Source organism: Coturnix japonica, chromosome 1 (assembly GCF_054131305.1).
Source record: "Coturnix japonica strain WE chromosome 1, WE-NBRP24, whole genome shotgun sequence".
Classification (NCBI taxonomy): domain Eukaryota; kingdom Metazoa; phylum Chordata; class Aves; order Galliformes; family Phasianidae; genus Coturnix; species Coturnix japonica.
In genome coordinates this window covers 54,298,101-54,322,811 of record NC_140663.1, presented here as the reverse complement: position 1 = coordinate 54,322,811, position 24,711 = coordinate 54,298,101, and the positions used below count along the sequence as shown (strand labels likewise).

The following is a 24,711-nucleotide window of genomic DNA, read 5'->3' as shown; positions in this document are numbered from 1 at the left end:
CAAATAGGATTTCAATTTTTAATCAACTTTTCCTTCGCTCTTGGAATTCACACTTCTCTTGTCAGATTTGAGCATAATGACTTACCACTTAGAACTAATAAGTTAGTTTGGTCTCTCTCATTTTTAATCTTATGCTGGAGTTTTATGGGATTTTGCTTTTCATTCCTGCTGATCTGATCATAGAGATGAACGAGGATGTGTGGGTCAGTATTCAGTTCATGTGATGCCTTTGTAAAGAAATCTTGTGTGTCCTAATGTTTGAGTTCTTGGTTGGATTTTGGAATCACTGGTTGAACTGTCATAGAATTGCAAAGCATGGAGATGAATAACTAGGAGTAACTGAGCTTCAAAGCAGCTGGCACCATCTGTTACTCATTTGTGTGGAATTTCCAGCACATCTTTCAAATTTATGCTCATTATTAATATGATCGATTTATTTCTCAGGGAATTACATTGATTATGTTTACAAATACAGGAAGTAAGACAAATTGGAAATGGCGAAGCAAGTTATGAAGGAGCTACCATGATTATTGGTTCTAAATTTCTGTAACTGTATTTTTAGTAAGAGAGCTTGTACAGTAATCAGATGTATTATAGATGATTTTTATTCCATATTCTGTTGGTGTTTTTTTTTTTTGTTGTTGTTGTTTTTTTTTTTTAGTTCAATTTTATGGGTTGCTAAAGTAAGGGTTAATATCATAGTTTTTGATGAGTTTCTGAAAAATATTCATAATAATCGTGAATGTAAACAATTTCGATACTTTGATCACTGTCTGGTCCCAGTTAGCAGAAATATTTGTATTCTGCAGAATTACAGAGTCAAGTAGGTTGAAAGAGTTCTTGAGAAGTCACTTCATGCAACCTCAATGTTGCATGCAATGCTCAATTTTGGCCTCTACACTAATGGAGTTTCCACAGCCTCTCTGGGCTTCTCTTCCAGTGTGTGATCGCTCTTCTAATTTATTTTTTTTCCATTTTGTAAGTCAGAACTTATTCTGCTGCATCTCTTGCTGTTGGCTCTCATACTTCTGCTGCACACTTCTGTAAAGAGTTTTTCTTAATCTTCTCTGCAGTGTCCGATTAGATAGCTTTAGACAGCACTAAGATTCCCCCCAAGCCTTTTCTCTGCAGCTGAACAAACCCAGTATTCTCATCATATCCTCTGATGTCATATGTTCTAAACAGGGTTTATCTTGGTGACTGTCTGTTGGGCTCTCCTCAGCTTTTCAATGTCTTCCTTGCACTGGGGTGGCCAAAACTGGGTACAGTGCTCCAGGAGAGATCTCACAAGAGCCATTTAGTGAAATAATTCCTTGCTTTCTCCCGGTGTGTATAGTCTTAGTAATACAGCCCAGGATGCAGTTGCCATCAGCCAGGACACACTGTTGACAACCAATTTGTGACTTTTGCAAATGTCGCATAATCTACAAACCATCTGAAAGAGCAATCTATTACGTACCTTGGATTGTTAGTAGAGGCACTGAGTGTTATCAGCCACAGTATTGGCCTCTGAAGGTTACTGGGAGTAAGTAGCCATCCATTGGACTTACTGTTGCTGATCACTACGCTCTGAGTTTGACAGTCTGGACACTTTTCCATCTTCCTTATGAACCACATATCCAAACTGTTACTGATTTGGCTGCAAGGATCTTTGGAGGCCATGTCAAAGACCTCAGTGCAATCAAGATACACAACATCTACCACTCACTGCTTGCCCACACAGTCAGCCATTTCATTGTGGAGGAAAATCAAGTTAGTCCGGTGTAATTCGCCGCTGTACAGAATTATAGATCCATTTATAACATTAAATAACTTCTTAATTAACAATTTTTCTTTATGCTAATACTGAAGTATGCTCATGAAAAAATGTTCTTTGTTTTATAGCGTTTGCATTTCATTGTAATTAGTAGGTACTGGGTTGCTGAATTCTTTCAAAGACTTAGAAACGAAAGGTTGACAGAAAAGCTACCTGAGGAACAAAGCTTTAAGTACAAAAGGTATCATGTTCTCCGAGTTAGGCCTGGACTACAGGTTGAAGAATAAAAACAAGTGTCTTGTCCACTGAATAATGCAAAGATCCTGTAGAGAAAATAATATTAAATTAATATCAAGTCACGAATAGACCACTTAAGATTGAAAAGTACAAGTTATTTCCTGAGTGATCAGCTAAGTTTTTAACTGCGATCACATTGTTTATGTCATTCTTTAAGAAGAAATTTATGTACGAAAGAGAGTCTACTTCAAAAAAATGTTCTCCTTATTATCCATATGATGCATACTGTCTGATTAAGTAGATTCTGCAGGAAATAGATGATGTTCTCCTCTGCATTTGGGAAGTGCTTGTCTTGTGATGAGACTGGAAGATAAGTTGTGTTTTTAAGCATAAAACCTACTCCCTTAAAATTCGTTTTAAGTGCACCTTTGTGCTTCTTCCAAAACCATTGCAAAATCAGATGCAGAACTAACTGAGGGAGTTGCCATGAATGATATGAGCATGTAATTCAGGAAGAAAAGGCTGTGATTAAATTCCTTCCTTTATTAATATGCATGTGTATATACTAATAGTTTTTGGGTGTGGTGCTGATACTACCCAGTATTGAAGACTTCCTCTATTCTTAACTGACATCTGATTCCCAATTATTTTGGCACTTTTTTATCAGGAAAAAAAAAAGAAAAGAAAACAAGATAATTTTCTATTTTTAAAATATTTAAGATGCATGGAAATTACTTCATCACAAATATACTTCACATACTTAGTGTTCTTAGGACAGTTGATATGCAGTTGTATGTAATTATGCTGGATAGAAAGTTATGGTATTGTTTCTCACAGATAAGTGCTACATTGCAGACCTACTTGGCAAATGCAAGGCAAAAAGGTACATATCTTTAACTTCTGTCTTGTTTGAAGTAGACTGTTTTCAAAGGAAAATAGCTACTCTTAATTAAAAATTGATAATGTTGAAGTGCTAAACTCAGGTGTGGTTATGACAGCCACACTGTTTAAACCTTCTGACTATTTCTAGCCTTTAGTTTCTAGCTGTTGAATCTCATAGCTTGGCCAGAATTATCCATTTTGAATCTTTGTTGCCTCTGTGGGCATTTTCAAGATTGTGAGCAAGTTGCGCCATAATTAGTTTTGTTTTTATTTTATTCTGAAGATAGATTATGTTCCTGCAGTCATTCTTTGGACTCTCTTCATTATAACAACATCCTTCTTAAGATGCAGACACATGAAGTTGGCACACACCTGTAGTGGTAGCGTTAGTGCCAGAAGGGGAATAAGGTATCACTCCAAATAAATCTTTTTTCTGTTTATGTAAAATAATTTATTCCATTATCTTGTAATAACGTGGTATTAAACACAAAACTTGGAACAAATTTGAAAATACAGCATTCTTCAATTTTCTTGGCAACACAGTTATAATAACCGGCGGCTAGGTGTTCCCATTGGCTTATTGAAAAAGAATCATAGGTATATTTTTAACCATAACAGTAAGTAATGGTGAGAAGCACACATATGTCAGGTGATGTGGGCACAAGTAGCTTATTTTTTATTTTCTTTTTGTTTTGTTGTTGGGTTTTTTATCTGCTTTGCTATTTATTTATTTATTTTTAATAAAGAAATACTTGGACGTGTAAAATATTAAAACATACGAAAATTAAAAATATATATCCCTTGTTATAGTATAAGTTTGATTTGAAAGCAGACGAAAGGAAGAGTGTTTAATTACTTATCAGAACAGATAACTCACAAGGAATGAAGGATTGGTTGGAAGGACTGTATTTTTCTGATCACAGTATCTGGGCATTGCCCTGTGATTGAATTATTACATGGAGTCCTGTTATGAAGATTGAAGTACTAATTATCAACCATTTATGAGGTGTGTGTCCACAATAGAACCAGAATGTTGGTGATATGTTAATATCGCTGTGTTCTGCCACACAGATAAGTGCAAAATCTACATTTCACAATTAAGAAGGATGCTTCTGCACAATGTTCCTCCAGCAGCCACATTTAGATTTCTAGGGAGATTTGGTGTGACTGTAGCCCTGTTTTCAGACCCTTCAGATTCATAGGCATGCTTCCAAAATCATGTCCTTATTGTGCAGTTGAGAGGTGTTGTTTTTCAGCAGGTTATAATTCACCCAGAGCACAGTGGAGTTATTAAAGATGATAGAAGTAGGACGTTTCCTTTGTTGAAGTGTTAAGCATTACATCAGACGGTGGAGATACAGGCTTTTCTAATGAAAAAGCTTAGAAGAAGGGTTTTCTCTTTGGGAAATTACCGTGCAATGTGGGAAGGAGACAGTCTTGTTTCAGCATGCCTTTAGAAACTGGTGTTCGGGTGTTGGTGTTCCACCTATTGCATTCCCACAGTACTAGCTCCTTGTTTATTCCCAGGTGACTGCACAACTGGAAGCCATTTAGTATACAAATGCACTGCTAAAAAGTATATTGTTCAAAACAGATTTTTGGCATATTATTTTTATGTTTTCTTTTCTATTTCTCATTTCCTAAAAGTCCAGAGGAATTCTTTGTATTTCTGTTCTATTATCAACCTTTTATATTTTCTTCTGCAGTAACAGTGTTTTGATGGTTGTTCAACTAATGTTACAAGGAGACATAACTTTCTGAATTCAGTGAATGTTCTTGTAATTCAGAATGAGATCCTTTTTTTCAAGCTCAAAAGGGTGAGGAATTGTCTTCAGAATTATTCTCCTTTGCCCATGCATGTATTTTAAAGTTGGGAAACCTGAGTAAAAGCAACTTTTTAATCCTGAAACGAGGGTGACTCAACCCCTTTTTTCTTCCTCTATGTATTTTTTTCTTTTTTTTTTTTAAAGTGGACATGAAGTTTGAAAGCATCCACAACTGTGACTGGGGTATCTTCAGCTGTGGATAGTTCTCTCAAAGGAGCTAAGCTGCACTCTTTGAGATGTTTACATGTGTATCCTCTATTTGTGCTCTCATAGCCAAATAATGATTACAGAAGAACTTGGTATTATAGCACATACATAGGATGCACATTACAAAGGGTGTTCTCAAATATCCTCTCACTTAATGTGCCACATGTACCTTTTAAAAAAGGCCACTGCGTTCCTTACCTTGTCTATTCCTCCCAGTCTGAGAATCACAGGAAAAGGCTTTGAGAATTCAAAGGAGGGAATGAAGGATGTAGGGTGTAAGGGAAACTGTTGATCACAGCCTCAACCTCTGATTAACCATCTGAGGCAAGCGACAAGTCAGCTGTGGGAGCACAGATGAATGTAATTCAGCTGTGCTCCTAGAAGGGGTGGAGCTTAGCTCTACCTCTCCTAGATCCCATTTAAGGGCCGATGACCACTAAGGTAGCATCTCTTTCTGGGGATTGCTCCTTTGTGGTGTTCTGGTGGTGAGTCTCAATATTATCTCTCTTGAGTGAGGGCCTCGGAGCTGGTGTGTCTTTTCTTAGATACCCTTTAGGCTATCTATTTACAGCTATACTTGTATTATTCCAGCAACATGTAACTATACTTGTATTATTCCAACTATACATGGGGAGTGTGTGAGTCTCTTATGAAGAATAGTTAGAGGTCATTTTCTTTCTGGTTCAAGTGTTGCTGCTCACTTCAAGCACAGATATAACAATCTTGAGAGTTCATCAGAAACTACAGGACTGCCATTTCAGAGCAGTAATGTATCTGAATATTTCTCCAACAATGCACTGTTTGGTGAATGCATGAACTCTTATGTACTTCTAAGTCATATAATACGTTCTAAATGTATTCATGTGCCTTCATTTAATGTTAGTGTTGATGTAAGGATAATATTTTGACAAAAATAATAAGGCAATATTTATTGTTTCTCCTGTATTTGCACTTGTTCAGTTTGAAATATGTACCTACTTTATATGAGAGGAAAAACTATTTTAGCTTTCTATTATTTTTCCATTTTATTTCTTTGAGAGCTCTCTGAAACATGCTAGTCCTATACATTCTCATAAATGGAAATAACCAAGGACATTTCTAACCTCCTGTTTGCATGCTCCAATCTTCCAAAACAAGATAATATTCAATTCTGTGCTTTAAGCTATGTTCTAGCTCCAGTAGAGAAAGATTTTCTTCATACATCATTAAATGTTGCTGCTACGGGGTAAAAAGGTTTTAAAAGTTACCGGCTACACTCTACAGCTTGTTGAAACCACAGCATTATTGTTTTCAGTACACACCTAGTTAAATAATTGACATGTATGCCTTCTGTGAGAATATACTAACAGTTTAGATTAATCCAACAGTAGGTAACTTAATAGTAACAGTTTAGATCACCAGGCAAATGATAGCTTTATTTTAGTGTATTCAGCTACCTTTTCAACAGTTTATTTTGAGGAAGTGGGTGGTCAAATATGCAGTTTCTTTTGTGTCTATACCATTGAGATGGTGATTCTATTGAAAGAGCTTTTTTATATCCTTTTCATATAAGAGTTCATAAAACAGAATATATGAACTGGTAACTTCAGAAAGCTTCTAAATTATGCCATATGTTACAAAGAGATGGTTGTACTAGTTTTGTTTGTAGTTGATAAATGGGACAATATACCTTTAGGCTAACTATTGCTTTGTTTTCTTCTCACATAGGAGATACATCGTCGGTTTGAAAATGCTCCTGACTCAGCTAAGACAAAGGCTCTGCAAACTGTTATTGAGATGAAGGTAAACATTGCATATAGCCAGCAGGGGAGAATATTCTCTGTAAAATGGGTTTTCATACAAAAATAGACTGCTTCAAATGCCTTATTCTTCTGTCAATCTCCCAATTAAATAATTACAACAAACAACATGTATGTATGTGTGTGCACATATATATATTCCTTTCAGTTAGTCTGGAGTCTATTGTACTTACAAGAATGATATGATGGATTGTTAGGTCTTTATGATTATTTGGGTTGCTTTCTTTTTAAAGTATCAACCTTTGAAATGCCATTTTTTTTTTGCTTTTTGTCTATCAATGATGTTGGCAATTTCCAACCACAGCATCCACTTAAGGAACTGGAATGGGGTCTGTATGCCATCCTAAACTTAACTTTCCTGGATGAATTAGTGATTAAATTCTTCAGCTATTAATTCAGATATCTAATGGAGCAGTGGCAGTTTGCCAAAAGCTCAGCTACAAGTGGACTGTATAATTGTATTTCTTATTGGATCATCCATAAAGTACATCAAACACAAGGTCTGGGCAGATGCAGTTAAAAATTGGAAGCTGTCTTTGCAAACTGTTCTGTTGCATTATCATGGCCTCCTTTTCTTCCACCTTCTCTATCTGTCCCTTTTTTGTTGTTGTTTTCTATCCCTTTTCCTTTCCAACTCATTCCATTCCATCAGTATTTTCTGTATTCATTTCTCATCTTTTTACTCTGGAGCCTTTCTTCTACTGTCTTTCTTTTGTTATTCTTCTTTATGGTCCACAGCAGTGAAAACTAACTGACCATCTGGTAACAATAAGCAGTCTTATGATCTAAAAGGAAACACAGGTATTTCTTGGAAATGATGTGAGGGCTGAAATTGAATACTGTTGTAAATTATAACATAGCACTGTAGTTTTTTGTTGTGAAAGTCTGCTTTAACCAATTTTAACTTTAACATCAAAAATTAAGCAGGAGATCAAACTACATCTTTATAGTGGTCTGATAGAACAATGTTAACTCCTAGATAAAAACTTACATTTGAAGGTCTTTCGTGCTTTTATTCAGCTGTATTTTGATTATCAAAAAATATGATGAAGAATCTGTCTGTGAAAAAGTGGAGGATAGCTTCAAATTCAATCAGTATTTCAAGAAAAAGAAAATATTTTGGAAAACCAGAGATTAAAAAAAATATATACAAAAAAGGAAGAAAAGGAAAGACTGCCCTAAGAATAGCATTTCCTAAATGCACATGCATGTAAAAAGTATGCATGGAGCTCTGTGTCCTGAATTAATCTATTTCAGCTTTTCCAACACATAATACTTCTAAAGAGATAACAAAGAAAGTAGATTGAAATTTTCTATTGATTCTTTAAAATCATGAGAATAATGTTAGGTAAACTTTTCCATTGTTCCAGATGTATACGTTTTAGCAATAGAAATATTTTATATTTTGTGTGTATTATCCAGAACACTTCAAGAATCTCTGCTACTTTATCATTCAGAATTAGATTGTTGCAGCTTTGCCTTACTTAAGATGCTTTTTTTGTTCTCCGTTTATGACCTCACTCAAATTACTATTAGCACAAACTATTTTTTTCCTGCCATACTTACAGTCATGTTTTGCTGCTCATCCAGTTAGAATTAAATTTCTCTGTTTTATGCTGGACTTAGCATTACAAGGCAACCTTTCCTCATAGTCCTTTATTTATTCTTTGTATGCTGTGTCCCTGCCCCTAGCCATGTTTCCTTCCAGTAATAATCTCTTGCTTTCCTTGGAAGGTATTAAAAAACATTGAAAAATGAGTCTTTGTGCACCCAGACAGATACCATGCAAAGATATATAGATTGTTTTATGTGAGAACTTGAGGAAATTTCAAGGATGGATACATGTCCAACAGATTATTTCATTTACTGCTTTTGTAGTATATTATCAAAACATCTAACTGTGTATCACTATCTGTCTCTTCTAATCCTCTTCAGGATTCAAAAATATCTTCCATGGAGCGTGGCCTCCGGGATTTGGAAGAGGAGATTCAGATGCTGAAGTCAAATGGAGCTCTGAGCACAGAGGAGCGTGAAGAAGAAATGAAGCAAATGGAGGTGTACCGTAGTCATTCCAAATTCATGAAAAATAAGGTATTGAGTAAGCAGTGACAGTAATAAGATAAAATGAGCTATAGCAAAGAAATGAGATAAATCTTCATATTCACTTAAGGAAATTACTTAGGATCTTGGTTCCCATTCTAGCACTGGCAAATAGAGTTTATTTGTGTATTACTCTGGAGCCACTAAAATAACTTAAATATTAAGAAAAATTTAAAATTCAAATTTTAATATAGTGGATCAATAGACAGTGACCCAAATTCTACTTTTACTGCCATATTTGTAACTTTCTTTTATTCCAGAAGTATTTTGTGTTCATCTGTAGAACACTGATGATCCATCATAGTTACAGGTTTTATCCTTTAAAATGTAGCCTACTGAAAAAAATATGCTTCTTTTTGTCACCCCTTGAATATATTATGGTTTATTACACCAAGACTAAGAACATCAAGTCAGTATAATTTCTTTCCATTACACTCCCCTTCTACTAGTGGAGACAGTGTGAGTAGATTCTACAACAGTGGTTGTGCCAACATTAATTTATACACTTGGGGCTATTTGTGACTGAGGACAAATATGCCAGTGATATGTTGGTCCTCAGGCAAAATAACAAATACAGACTTAGTGTATTGTCAGTGTACAGCTGAAATTGTACAATAGACATATATCGCATCCTTCTTTGTTTCTCTCGAAGTGTTTAGTAGTGAAGCCCAACATCTAGGCCATCTAGTACAGTAAATGTAGGTATGTTTTCAGTAGTTCTGCTTTTCTTAGTTACCCTGTGCATACTTCGTAAAAGTAGTGCACAAATCTCTGAAACAGGAAGCTGAAAATTTTTCCACATCATGAACGATTCTAATCTATTGGATTTGTCCTGCTTGAAGTTACTTGTCTCAAAAAAGAGTGCTGGAGGAAGTTTCTTGAAAAAGTATTATTTGACCTAAAATAGAAGCATGTACTGAGTATGTGCTTCTGCCACTCACTGGTTTCTTTAAAAATAGCCACATCCGTTCTTGTACACTTAGTTTTTTTTTATCCCACTGTGTTGCCTCTAGGAACTGAAGGGTTGCTAGTTCCAAACTGGGAATGGAGAGACAGTTTTCTTCTTTCTATCCCTTTTTACTTTCCTTCTTTCTTTCCTTTCTTCTTCCATGGTTAGCAATACTTGTATTTCTCCTCTCCATCTGCTCCTGTATATTTATCAGCTACTCTGATATCTTCTGGGTCTCTTCTGTTTAATGTGCCTGAACATCTTGTCCAGCTCTGTTTTCTAAATGTACAAAATCTGTGTTTTTCTTTCTTTTTTCTTACCACTACTGTATTTTATACTCAACTGTGAGTGTATATTGACCATTAATTTTTTTCTTCTATACTGCAAAATCTCCCTTTACCTTTCCACATGAATTCTAGTTTGAAAACTGTTGGGTGAAGTGCCCAATATTTGACCTACATAAACATAACTGTAACTATGCATTTTTTGTTTCATAATCAAATGTTTGTCTGGCAGCCTACATCAAATCACAGAGACATACAACATTTAGAAGTTTTAATGGAGAATGGAAGAGAAAATGAGTGACCGGAGTTGATGCTTTTATTCAGTTCTTTGTCACTTTCAGTTACTTGGTTGCAAGAGGCTAAGCAGAAGATGGTAAATGATAAATATTTAAAAGCACAACCATGTCGTGACAGGTAGAACAACTGAAGGAAGAGCTAAGTGCCAAAGAGGTTCAAGGGGAGGACCTGAAAAAAAGAGTGGCTGGTCTCCAGGCCGAGGTCTCTGCCGTAAGATTTATCTTTTGTGTGCAGTGGCCATGCACTGGGGCTTTCTAGCTCTCTTGCTTTTGGGGTAACTTTTCTTCTCTTACCTTCTTTACAACTTTGTATAACCATAGAACTAACAGCCTGCTCGACCCTGTTGCTGCCTTTGGTTCACATGGTTCTGGTGTCCATAACATCACTCTTCAATTGAATGTTTATATTTGTTTTCTTACTTGCTTTTTAATGGTATGATTAATTCTTAGAAGTAAGATATTCTCCTCTTTGTAGCACATTTTAAAAGTATTCAGCATCCATTGTGGTGCCAGACTTTCAAAGAGACTTACTTTAACTAGTAGGATAAAAGTAATTTGATAATGTCTCAAAATCACATGCTGAACCTTCCAAACATTTTTTTTACAGGAAAATGGAAGTCAGAAGCTGAACAATTCCTAAAAACTGATAAAAACTGATTGTTTCAATTTAGCAGCATGAATTTATCTTTGTACTAATTTTACTGTCAAAATAGTGTATTTGCTGAGTGGTCATGTTGTCACAAGGAGAAGAGAGATGTGAGCTCTTAATGCTGCCTAAACTTCCTTTGCAGCTTGGATTGTATTCCACTACATTCTTTAAAGAGAGCTTGAACACATTGTCAGTGTGAATTTATTTCTCTGAAATAGATTTCTAAAAAGATTACCTGGCTGTACTATCGGGAGTTTTAATGTAAAGGAATGTAGTTTGTTTCAGATTAGGAAATTTCATCAAAACACTAGTAGTTAGGGTAAACATCTCTAAGATGGCCCATCCCGCAGAGAGATACTCCTTTTAAAGGAGGAGCAAAGTGGCTTAAATATATAATTTGTGCTACCTAGTAATTGAAAAAGTGTGTCATCTAAAGTTTCTAAGGTTTCTCTGATCAAATTAAAATATATATATTCACAGCTAACCGTAAGCAGTTTACATCATCCCAGTTATTCTGCTGTACCTAGGAGTACTGCACCACTGGCTGCATTGGTCAGTAGCTGATGGCAGAAATAGCCCTGCTACCGCCAATACTTTTGTATCTCGTTTAAATGAATGTTGAATTCATTCTGTGGGCATATTTGCTTTTACTAAAATCCTATTATATTTGAATTAAGTGAAAGGTAAGCTACCTAACAGTTCTCTAAACTAATTCTCCTTATTCCTTCTACCTCCCTCTTCTTCCATATTTCATTTCACAGTGGAACACACTATAGTCCTTGATGAAATCTTTTCATACCCTTTTATTAGTCTTTGCCGAAGAATGTAGCCCTTTACTAATACAGTGCTGTCAAGATAAAAGCACGTTTACCCAAGACTTCTAATTATTCTGATTATTTGTAGTTTATGTCAGTTTAATTTTGTTCTTGACACATTCCCCAAAATTGAAAATGACTTGGATAGTTTTGGTTTTTTTTGGTTTATGACATTTAAAGCATTGAACATTAACACTTTTGGGATTAGTGTGCTGTAATTCTTTTGTGTCACTAAAGTGAAGTTAAAAAATGGAAAAATTGTAGTTTTTGGAGAGATGTCTGTCTTTGCTGTATAATATACAAGAGAAGCCTCTAGATATCTTTTCTGACACCTACAGGGTAGGAGTACATTCCTGGTGCAGTTTTCCTTCATGAAGTTAAAAACTCCCTGCTAACTAACTGATTTGGGTCAGTACTTTGGACAATGATTAAGATTGATTTTGTTGAAATGAACCTTTCTTAACTGTTAATGTTATCACTCCCCCCTTTTTTCCTTGTACCATCTGCTTATGACACACATTTTTGCTGGCGTTCCATTCAAGATCACTGAAGGCTTTAAAATTCTGAGACAAGTTGAGGGTATCCTTCTGCATGTTGCTAGTTGCATGAATTTATTTTGCTGTAGTAAAGGTAAAAATTGTTGATTATCTTTTCCTTTCTGCATCTTTTCTTACTTTTTCAGATTGGTCAGGTGAAACAGGAGCTGTCACGCAAAGACACAGAGTTGCTAGCCTTGCAGACAAAGCTGGAGACCCTCACGAATCAGTTCTCTGACAGCAAGCAGCATATTGAAGTTCTGAAAGAGTCTCTTACAGCTAAAGAGCAAAGAGCTGCCATTCTGCAGACAGAGGTAAAACAGGCAGTTGTGCACTTACTGACTTTCCATACAGTAAGAGATAAAAAGCATAATTTTTTTCTCTTCCTGTTTCAATTATATAATCCCATAATGATTTGCTATTGCTTGCTCTGTGCACATTGGTTTTTTTGCTTGTATGCTTGGTTTCTCTTGGCCAAGAACTGAGGGTTAAGAAATGTAAGTGCACACACGCTCCTATGGACAAATACACATTTGCACAACAAAATTCAGTAACATTATTGTTCCTATGTACATCTGAATTGGAAGTACAATGCCTGAGCTAGGGGGATTTATTTTCAGCGACTTTGTAGCTAGAGAAGAGGGGAAAAAAACAAATGCAGCTTGCTGTGGCTTTACTACTACTGTCAGCATGTGCAGGAATTCTTGTGTGTAAGCCTGCGCTTACACCTGAAATGGTGGGTGTTTTCCTGTTTCATTGCATATCCCAAGAAAAGGGAAAAATGTTTTCAAAACTATTATAATAAATGATTAATAAACTTGCATATTATGTAAGACATAACTATATTTTTGTATATCAAATGGACAATAATTTTAGCATAAGCATTTATTGCTACTGGACATTCTTGAAGAACAAGTTTGACATGTGAAGGTGGCATTTCTGGCATCTGCCATGGAAGACTGTAGTGTTAGGAGAAGCCCAAAAGATGGCAGTCATGCATCAAAAAAAAATATCTGAATTGCTACAGCTAAACCAGCAAAAAGCCAAACTATAAAATAAGCACACAAGTTTGTGGCTGACACTGGTAGAAAGATTCCATGTTACGAGAATGTGAGAGAACTTATTTGAACCTTTTACCCTTGTTCAGATTTCCTTCGGTCATGTTCAATGACTGTGAGAGTGTACATGGCCTTAACCACCTGTGGAAATCAAATTACACAGAAAATACCTTGTGATGTAAGAATGCTTTTCTGATTATTCTCAGTTTTAGGTAGAGACTGAAATGACATCTCCTTTAATGCAGTAGAGGTGTAGGCGTAACCGTGGAAGACGAAGTGAAGCAAGTCTTACAGAGAGAGAGAGTATATTTAGCTATTAAACATAATTGAGTTAGGGAACCAGTGCAGAGAGGATCCGCAGAGTCATCTCCAAATCAGAAGCAAAGGCAGTAATATTACGGTTTTAAGCATAAGTTGAAAATGAGAACTATCAGTTATATTAACAGACAGTTTGAGATGGCAAATAATTTGGGATGACCGAACGTGGAAGTAGATATTAGGTTAAAAAAGTAATTTAAGAATTGCAGCTTTTCATCTGTTAAATTGATTGCAAGTAATATAAAAGTATTAAATCAGTATTGTGACAAATTTACAAAGGTAGAAATACATTGCATAATTTAAACAAATTATTTAAAAACAAAAAGACATTGTTAGATAACCTTGGGGTTTACTCTCGATAGCTATTCAAGACATTTTGATTTTTCTTTAGCTGAAGGCCATGGTAGCTGTTTCTTTTTAATGTAAAAATCATTTTATGCTATTCTCTGATTTGTGATATTAACTAAATAATCACTGAAAATATTTGCTGATTTCTTCCAAGTGAGATTGTCATCGCAAAAGCAAATCATCTCACTCTATTTCTGAAACGTGACATGTCTCTCTTAATAAAATATGCCTGAAAGGAGGGACAGCGAGGTTTTCTACTTTTTGCTGTTAGGTTATTCATATTGTTTCCTTCCAGATATTATAACTGGAACACAACATCTACACTAACAGGGAAAGATAATTTTCAGTCAGTCTTCCTGTCTTTGTCTTTCAGTAAGTAGTTGCTATGGAGTTAAAACATTAACAAAACTGTTTCAGCACGATGCTTCTCTGATAGATTTAAGTGGATTATAGAGCTATAAATGGTGTATTTTCTCTGGAAAAGTAGTTCAAATACAGTCTAGTGCATTTTCCATAGTGAAATGTAGCAACACGTAGAAACACATACTAAGTGCCTTTGATTCATCAGGGTATTTCATTGTATCAGAGTGAAGTTGAATATTTAGAGTTACCTATTTGTGCTTCTGAGAATTTTTATGTAATTCTAACAAGATATATATACTTTTTGGAAGATGATCACATCTTTTTCATACTTGAAAAACTTGTCGAGTTTTCTGTCAAGAATATCCAATTAAATCATCTTACCTTTCTTAAGTCTCCACAAGTGACCCTCTCAAGCATAAGTTGGAAATATAGTTGCATCATAAGATGCAAATAAGGAAATAAGCTGCATCATTAAGATGCTTGTTGGATCCTATGAGATAATTCTTTCTTAAAGCAATGCATATCTTTCTATAGAATGCTTTTTGCTGGAAATAGGATAGGAGCATGAGATCTTGCTTGAGATCTTGCTTGATCTCACTGTATTCTTGATGACACTGGCTAGTGTTAAATTATCTCCAGAGCGGCTCTCTAGATGCCTGGAGAATGTTGGAAGGTATGAAAGAGATACATTTTCTGCCATATATTGGCAGAGATCTTCATAAAGGAGGGATATTTTACAGTCATTTTAAAATAAACATTTTGAGAGAAAAGTGCATGGCTTCATGAACCTTTTTCTTTTTTTCTTTAATAGAGCTGTGGGTGGGCATGGAAATACCTACCTTTTTGGTGCAAGTGTATCAAAAATGGATCTGACACCTGCCATTACCAGAACTACAAAAAATAGTGTCTTATTTGTGGGATGTTTATCTTTAGGTCTATTGGGTGGGGAAGATATTGTGGTTAACTTCTCAGTTTGTGAGGGAAACTTGAAAAGTAGCTCTAAATGTGTGCAATCCTTTTGTAAATAAAACAATCATTTATTTTGATGTTTTTCCATATAAAGTTTGCATTATATGAGCTCTTCTGCTTATTTCAATGCTGTCTGGTATGTGGCTTCAATGAGTTGTTAGATTCATCAGTGAGAGTTTTCTGTTTTATATACTGCTTGACATGATACTGTAATTGGTCTATTTGATATTGTAAATTCAGATTTTTATTCAGTTAAAAAACCAACAAAAAAACATTAAGTCATCAGGAACAATGTTGTTTTCTTTGAGCGTATTATCAGAATGTAGAATGCTCTTATAGGCCCTTCTTTCCTGGGGCTTTTACTGGCATTTAAGAACTATAGTAACTCCCAAACTGAGGAGGAGCACATTAGTTGGAGCTGGGTGTCTCTAACAAGATCTGTTTTGACACCTGCAAACTTTCTCAGTTCACAAAACTGAGTTGGCTGTGTTTAAATATTTAATACCCCTCATTGTTTTTAACTATTGACCATGCTATCAAGGAAACAACTCAATTTGGGTTTCTAATTTGTCAGTCATAGAATCACAGAATCAATTGGGTGTCACAGAAATTATTCTTTTTTAAATGTGGTTCCAGGTTTTTGATACGTCATAAAAGTACAATTTCACCCCATGCACTAAACATAGTTTCAATCATCTCCTGTGCATTTCTTAATTATTTCTGTATTCACTTCAACATCTGCTTTAAAAGTAGCTGAGCCTTGTTAGAAGCCATAGCAAGCTCTTAGCACGTTTCACAGCTGATATTCTGTCTGTCCTTTTTGCTGGCAGTAGTGTAGAGGTAGCAACAGAGAATAAATGGAATAAATGTTTTGCCACTTGAGAGAAATCAGGCTCTGGATAAATGGTATGAAGATTGTACCTTCTGATCTGTCTGAACAGAGCATGGTGTTGTTTGTGGATCGAAACAAATGGTTATGACATTGTTTGTGCAGGTGACTCAAGAAACTAGAAAGAAAAATCAATCAATCTTGGGAATAAAGTATTGTTTTTTCTAGACATTACTGACAATGTCATAAACCTTACTGCTAATTATCAGCATCATAATAATAGCCTGATTGCTACAGCACGCTAGAGATGGTTAAAATGAGAAAAAATACATGTGGAACCTAAGCCCTGTCATCTCAAGCTCATCAGTGAATTCTGAAACTCACTGTGGACCTCTTAAACATTTTAATGATGTCCCTAAGCTATAAACTGGTAATGTTTTAAAGGGCATAAGAATAAATGTAGTTTAAATATTATATCATTACCTATGCTAACTGTGGTAGTTATTGAGGTTATTGATGTTCTGTTTTTTCTTGGAAATTCAGAATCCCCTATGCTGTGTGTATGGCTATATAGATTAGGAACAGTTAGAGAGTATAATTTACTGCTACTGGTAGATTCTGTGAAGGCAGATCAGTGATTCACAACATGATTTTTCATACGTGTTTGTTACAGTGGAGAAATTGAAAAATCTTATGTCTGGTACCTGAATGAGAAGAGCAACCTGTTGTTCCTAGGAAGGCTGTTGTGTTGAAGGTGGCAACTAATGTGTTTGTTTTACTAAAGCTTCAGGAGAAATTGGGTGGTATGTGTAGGCAAAGTTAGCAAGCATATTGTTAAGTGAGGGACTAGCAGATGCCTGAGCTGTGCTGAGACTTTGGTGCCATGCATAAAGGCATGGCACGCTATTACTGTGAAAGCAATTTGGTTAACCCTAGGTTAAGACAATGCCATCGAAGACACAAAAGTCAGAAGAAGGGGCATCAGCACCTCAGTAGCTGTTTGCCCAGTTGTTTCCAAGTGCAGAGAAAATCTTAAGCGGACTTTGTTGAAATTGGCATCACCTGACTCCAAGAGCCCTCAATTCTTGTCACTGTGGGAGGATGCCATACATAAACTGAGTTGACATGAATAAACAAGTGCAGTGTTCTGCCAGGAAGAGTGTTAAGGTAATGGCTGTGTGTCCTGCCAGCCTTTGAAAATATTCCAGAAAGTGTTTTCTGTGGTTTCCTAGGCAGGGACCTCACACAAATAAAACCAGGAATGCAATTTGCTCCAAACCGTAAGCTAATATAGAGTTCAAAGAGAATAATTAATCAGTAAATGGAAAGCTTTTGTGGATAAACTTCTGTTTGCTGATGTTCTGTGTTTTCTTAATACTGTAGGCATCTGGAATATCTTGAATATTTTGTAACACAAGTGCTGAGACTCTGTGAGAGAGATTTACAGTTTCCCTTCAAGTATGAATGAAAATGATTATTAGCTTTACTATTAAGTACGTGCAGAGGAGGACATATCTAATCAGTCTCTAAGTCTGCATTAGTTTAAAGAAAACAAAGCCAGCTCTGCCTGCTAAACTTCTTATTACAACCACTGTCAATTCTACATATCATATTTGGGTACTGCTTGTTTCTCTAATATCACTACAAAATGTACTCCATGCACAGTTTGCTAGGTGAGAGGTTAGGAACGTGCTTTTAATAATGCATGTGTAAGTGGGAAAGCTCCAGACATCAAGGTGGCAGCAGGACTGTGGTGCTGCTCAGTAGAACAGGGCAGGTCTTTTCCCCTGCGGCAAGAACTTATTGCTCCGTGTAAAAGGAATCAAACAAGATAACAGAGGCTTTTGTGGACATAACATGCTGTAAATGAAGAGCCTTAGAGGCAGGTTTTCCATTAGTAAATTGAAATAAAGTGGGATAATAATATCGTGTTAAAAAAAAACAAAACAAACAAAAAAAAAAAACAAAAAAAAAAACCACAACTAAATGTTGCTCAAAATGCCATAAGCAAAGTGTCTACCTAAACTCTCTAGCTGGAGTTGTCCACATCGTCTTTTCAGTTCTTGTCTATGCTATGTAGAAGGACCAAGAAACTCAGTGATCACCCTGTTTACTTTGTGTGACTGATATCCTGTAATGGCTTCAGCTAACAGGAACCAAATCTGGTACTGTCAAATAAGATTAGCAGCCAGGCTGGCAGGTTTGAGCTCTGTCTGAATGTCGAGTGGATAGGGGTCAGTGGGTTTCTTTTGGTCTCTTGAGCTGGTTGCTGGTGTTGGATTTCATGTTCCACAATGATCTTTGCGATTAGTCTGTGCTCTGTGGTGACCTTTTTCTTCTCATCAAATTTATATTCAGATAGCTCTGAGTTCTTCTCCCATTTCTTTTGTGCTATGGGCTGTGTGTTTCATTTGTGCAAGCGAAGTGTAGAGGAAAAAAAAAGGTGAAGCTTCCCAGTGTGCAGTTTTGAAGTTTGAGGATACCACAGAATTATCAGTCTTTCAAAGGCAGCTGAGACTATAGGAGCTCCAAGTACATTTCTTTGTCCAAAATGCACCCACAATACCCTGTTGTATGTCATTTGTTCCATCTTATCTATAACACAAGGCTGCATCCTACAGGAAAAATAAAATTAAAAAAAAAAAAAAGCACCTTACATTTAAACGAATTTGCTGCTATTTAAGTGAAATTACTCTTAGCTTTTGTAAAGCAATCTGCTTTCCATATTTTGATCTGAAGTGACCACTTTCATTGTGTCCAGGCTGAGTTAAGACTCTCAATAAATCTGGAATATAATATAAAGTGACTGTGCGGTACTAATGTTGAAAATGCGAATCTCTTAACATTAGTAACATTTCAAATGAAAGAGCCAATTTTCCTACATGTAAGAGAACCTCTGCTGTTATCGTACTGGCTTCTACTTTGAAGAGAAAGGTACCAAACTTGTATTGCGTAAGACTGAACAATATCAGAAGTACAGGATTGGATGTAATTTGAGGGGAAAAAAACAGCTGATTATTTTCATCATCTGGTCTCCTACTTTATATAACAACTGTTTTATTGCAAACTGAAGTACACTGAAGTCTCAGATCAATGTTAGTTTTCAGAATCCCTTTGTAATTTGACAGTACATGCTTCCTTGTGGAAGCACAGTTTATCATTCTAGAAGTTCTCTCATTCAGTGCTAAACAAATTCTGTTTCTGCATGTCTGAAACTAGGTGGATGCGTTGCGCTTACGTCTGGAGGAGAAAGAGACCATGCTGAATAAGAAGACAAAGCAGATTCAGGAGATTGCAGAGGAGAAAGGCACTCAAGCAGGAGAGATCCACGATCTCAAGGATATGTTAGAGGTGAAGGAACGCAAAGTTAACGTTCTTCAGAAGAAGGTAAAATTGTAGAGCTCTAAATCAGATCCTTATCTTTGACACATCATGATTCCTAAGCCTGTCAAGAATTTACTTTTTCTGTGTACATGAGTCAGTCCGTTCATGTCATGTGAAGTTGGTGAATGATGAGGATCTGTTTAAAATTGTGAATAAAAAAAAAAATAGAAAAAAAATTCAAAGTGAATATTGTTGCCCTGCAGTGTTTCAGATGTTGCTTTTAGTTCCACTTCACTATTAACATTGACTGAAGTAATTGTAGAAGAGCACATCTTAAGGAAAATCAATCCTTTCACACCAAATCCTTCAATCCTTAATGCCACCAAATGCCGATTTGAAGCACTGGGCAGCAGGTGATCCTGATATCAGTATGTAAATAATTTAGTGGGGACTTATAGCAATAGAACCAAATGGAATTGTTCCTCTGTAACTTCCTGAGAAAAGTTAAGAATTCAGTAGATATAACTTCCATTGGGAATGCTGTTTCATCAACCTTAAATTTTCTCAGGAACTACCAGAAAAGGATAATCAGATTTCGGAGCAGCCTTCTTATCTTTCTGGATAAGAGCACGGAGACTTTGTCAGTGTAATCAGGGAGGTCTGAATAAGAAAATGTTGACTCTGTCAGAAATTGGAGAGATTTTCCAAGGGATGTTGAACCCTAAGGCAATGTATGATCATTTGCAAGTATTTCCCAAACAACTGCTTTGGTGTTTTGTTTTGTTTTTTAAATTATGAATTATTTTTTTTCCCATGTTCTAACGGAAACTGCTCTTGGATCTTGTGTTCTATATGTTAGGCTGTGAATGTGCTTTTTCTTTTTCCTCTTTTATGTATTTTCCCTGTGCCCTTTAGCAATTCTGTGAAATTATTGCCATTGTAATAGTTCAGAATATTAATTAATTTTGTGCATCTGACCAGTGCCTTTCCTTCTAGTATGTAGCTATAAATCATGATGGTTTAGGTCATGTTCAGATCCATTACAGCACACTTCATATGGGAATGAAAGTTCAGCTATGAAGCTTAGCCATAAACCAGTCATTAATAATTCTAGATCAGTCTTACTCCCTCTCTGAACAGTGTCAATTTTTTCTTTTTAGGAACACTTACAGACTCCTGATTTTTGTACTATGCTATTGCTTTGATTTCTAAATTGGTCATGCACACTCCAAAGATTGATTGAGATCCCAGCTGAATACTTAACCAAAATGTAGGGAATCTGACCTTTATGTAAATGTTAAATGTCAGTGAGGTTGTTTTATTCCATTGACTCTTACTTTTTTTTTTTTTTTTTCCATTTTTTCTTATTTACTCTGCTTAACTCTTTAGAGGGATCTTTCAGTGGTTCATTTAGTAGTGCTGAAGGTTCTGTTTCTGCTGGAGTTTTTTTGGTACTTGCTTTACTTTCTGAAAGCCTTCCAATCCATATGAAGTTTCATCTTTTCACGTGACTAGCCTATTTTTTGAGATTTGTTCCTTGCTGCTTTCAAGTAGAGTTACCTGGTCTCTCTGGATGAGAAAGTACAGGCCCAGACCTTTAGATGTAAAGATTTTGAGTTCGTGTTCTCATACATAAGTGAACAGAAGACAACATTGCTGTAATAAAAAGCGATTTGAGTTGTTTTATAAAGTATGTTTATAAGCTTCTTGAACAAAGGAAGATAACCTGCCTGTAGAAGACTATCTTTCTTACTGCTAGCTAGGATTATGCAAACATTGGAGTTTGCTATAGCCTTCAGTTTGTTGGAACCGTTTCCTTTGACGTGAACAATTGAATTACAAGGTTTTAAATCCAAAGATATTGTTTCCAGTTCCTCTAATTGGCAAACTTAAAATATTTTTATGGAGAATTCAGCTGACAATCCTTTTAAAGTGATCTTATGTAGTATTATGAAATATTTTTTCTGTGGATTTTTGGGAATTTCATCACTGGCATAAAATTGCTGCTTGCAGTTGTGAGGAGGTACAGGTGTTGATAGCTGGAAAGAATTTAACTGAATTAAGTATTTGATTAGTAGATACTATTTAAATGCAATTTACTAAGTGTTTTTCCCCCAGCATATGCTCAGATTTGAGATATTTTTGAAGTGTGGGCTCTCATGAACTGGATTTGAAACACTAAAATATGTTTATGCTAGGTAATAAAAAATATGTTAGGAAGAACAATATACTTTGAAAAATCATTAACGTGCTTAATATCAATTTATGAAAAGTTGTTTCCTGTTAAAATGTAGGTAGGTCATCTCTACTAACAATGTAGTCAAATGATGTACGGCTATGCTCAGCTTTGGACTTTAGTTCTTGATTTCTATATTTTCTGTGAATGGCTTAGATAATCACCTATTCTAATGACATAAGCAAGAAACTGTCTGGTATGGTGCTAAAATTGCATTATACTGAATGCCTGTGATTTCTGCAGAAAGCAGAATTAATTTTAGATGCACCCTTAAGTGTTGGGTCTCTATTTAGATTCCTTGGTGCTGGCCATGGCATAGTGTCTTTTATGAACTGTTACGTCATTGCTGTATTGGTAAGCAAAGAGCTATAAAGTATTCTTGATTATTCTGAAATCCCAATGAAGAAATTAAGAAATGTTTACTGGCTGATTAAAGATCAAATAAAAGACAGACAAAGATGATGAGCGACAAAGATGTGAGAAACTAACATAACAATTGACACCACAGCTGATATTCAATAGGCACTAAAATACATATTCTATAATCAAAGCATTTTAGACAAAAATCATTTGGGAGAAAAGGTAGGTAACAGTTAACCCAAAAGAAAATCAAAAAAAGCAGGAAAAAAAAGAAAAGCAAGAAAAAGCAGTGAATCATTGACCTCTTGCTTGATGGAGTCGTGTTTTGTCCTTTGGGTGGGGTTAACACACCCTCCATTGTACAGTGAAGTATCAGGCAAATAATAGAAGTTTTCCTCTCAGTGCATAGGGGTGTATTCAGCAGTTCCCTTCACACAATGTGATAATTGACTGATGATAAAGTAGAGAAGGAGTACAGATTGTTTTCTGTTTGTGGCTGTGCTGATGTTGCTTGTTTAGCCTGTATTCAGGAAGACTCTAAATGCAATCTTCCTACTCTTTTGAATAAGAAACATTATCTCTCTGCAGATGGAAACTAATGCCCTCTGCTTTTCAAAATGCTTGGAAATCAAAATAAATATTTGTGTTTAGTGATAAGAAATATTGTATAGCAAGGAGAATGGGACTGCAAATTGAATGTGTGACTTAGTTGTTTTGAATCAATAGTGATTGTAGCTACTGCAAGAGTGGTGTTGGTTTAGTTTTCGTAAATTTTAAAGTTTATTGTTTGAACTTTATGAGTGCTTTCGTTTCCATTCTCTTGTCCAATTGAGTGTATTTATCTCCTCAGGCAGCTCTTCTGATCCAACTCTGAAAAGAAAAGAGGGAGATGGCTGAGAAGAGTGTGAGGTGGTAGCACAAGGTGCCCATAGAAGTTGTAGGTGTCCCATGCCTGGAGATGAGCAAGGATGGGGCCCTGGGCCAGTCTGATCTGGTGGCAGGAGGTTGGAACTGGAAGGTCTTTAAGGCCCCTTTCAACCCAAGCTACTACATCATTCTATGATGGAGCTACATTATCAAGCTTTAACTCAGTTTAAAGTAGTTTCATCTTCCCTGTTGTAGCCTTTACGTTGCCTCCCAGATGAATGAATATATGGTTTTCTAAGATATAGTAAAGTGTAGATAGGAATTTTAGATTTCCCTTTGAGACTCTAAGATAACAAATAGGGCTTAAAAATCCTGTGTTCCTAACACTGGAAATAATGACTTGTTCAAACCTGCAGCATGTATCGGAGTGTCAGACTGTGCAAATTATATGGGAAAGAGGAAAGTGAGAATGTCCTTTCAAAGATGTGTATTTAGAGTGAGTAAGCATATGCCCTCTCATTTAAGACCAGATAATTTTTTACCTTGGTAATACACCTGTGAACAAGCTTATTGTCTGCGTTTTACAGTATTGAACTTGATTCAAACCCAATTTAGAGATTTCAAATACCACAAAACAGATGTGAAGTCCTCACAGGCTTGTGCCAGCTTCTTTATTAAAACTGACAGCCTATGACTTCAAATATGTCATGGAGGGTCATGGAGGACCTTACCCTCCGTGTCCCTGAAGGGATATCAGATCTCTGCTGCTGCTGTTTCCTTCATTCAGATCTTTATTTTACAGTCTGGCTGATTATCACTGAGCATGACATCAATAAAGTTGAAATGTATGGTTTTCAGAAAACTCCAGGAGCTGTTCTGTCTGGGTTGCTACTCTGTGTCTCAAGGATGATACTTTGCTTTTCAGGAATTAAAGAACCACAGAATTGTAGAGGTTGGAAATGACCTCTAGATGTCATCTAGTCCAACCACCTTCTAAAGCAACTTCCCAGCAGTAGGATGCACAGGGAAATGTCCAGGAGGTTTTGAATGTCTCCACAGAGGAATCTACAACCTCTCTGGGCAGCCTGTTCCAGTATTCTGTCACTTACTCTTCTGCTTTGACTTTCTACTTCTCAGGATCTGTTAAGACTTTTAAGAACAATTCAGTCCAGCTCAAATAATGTAATGATGTCTTTTTTTTTTGTTTTCCTCTTTTTTTTCCTCTAAATTTATAGCTAGTAAGAAGTTTTTAGAGTAGGAGTCATAATTTTGGATGATACAAAACTCAGAGGAATGGCTGACACATTAGATGCATTAGGCTGTGCTACCATTCATCAAGACCTGGACGCTGTAGAGAGCTGGACAGAGAGGAACCTGATGGGTTCAACAGGGAGAAGGATGGAGTCTTGCATCTGGGGAGAAATAACTCTATGCATCAGTACATATTAAGGGCCAAGCTGCTTGAAAGGAGCTGTGAGGCAAAAGACCTGACGACCAACATGTTGGCCATGAACTAGGAGTGTTCCCATATAGCCATGAAGGCGAGTGGTATTCTGTGGTGCATTAAAATGGTATGGTCAGCAGGTGGAAGGAGGATATCCTCTCTCATACTCTGCCTTAATGAGGCTGCATCTGGAAAACTGTGTCCAGTTCTGGGATCTCCAGTTCAAAAAAAGACAGGGATCTCTTAGACTTCAGTGGAG

General features: G+C 36.1%; 1 protein-coding gene across 21 annotated transcripts in view; it reads left to right on the top strand.

The window, feature by feature from the left end:
- ERC1 (ELKS/RAB6-interacting/CAST family member 1) overlaps positions 1 to 24,711 on the top strand; it is a 273,756-nt gene that overhangs the window by 65,411 nt on the left and 183,634 nt on the right. For 11 of the 21 annotated variants that reach the window (XR_014936209.1, XR_014936213.1, XR_014936212.1 and 8 more), the window contains exons 4-8: positions 6,616 to 6,690; positions 8,643 to 8,798; positions 10,455 to 10,538; positions 12,483 to 12,650; positions 19,441 to 19,608. Coding sequence is in view for 13 of the 21 variants with exons in the window: in XM_085521048.1 (XP_085377174.1) it covers positions 6,616 to 6,690; positions 8,643 to 8,798; positions 10,455 to 10,538; positions 12,483 to 12,650; positions 19,441 to 19,608 (651 nt within the window). In the remaining 8 variants the exon portion in view is untranslated. The remainder of the gene's footprint in view (positions 1 to 6,615; positions 6,691 to 8,642; positions 8,799 to 10,454; positions 10,539 to 12,482; positions 12,651 to 19,440; positions 19,609 to 24,711) is intronic. The other 10 variants (XR_014936211.1, XR_014936216.1, XR_014936215.1 and 7 more) reach the window with 1 other exon arrangement.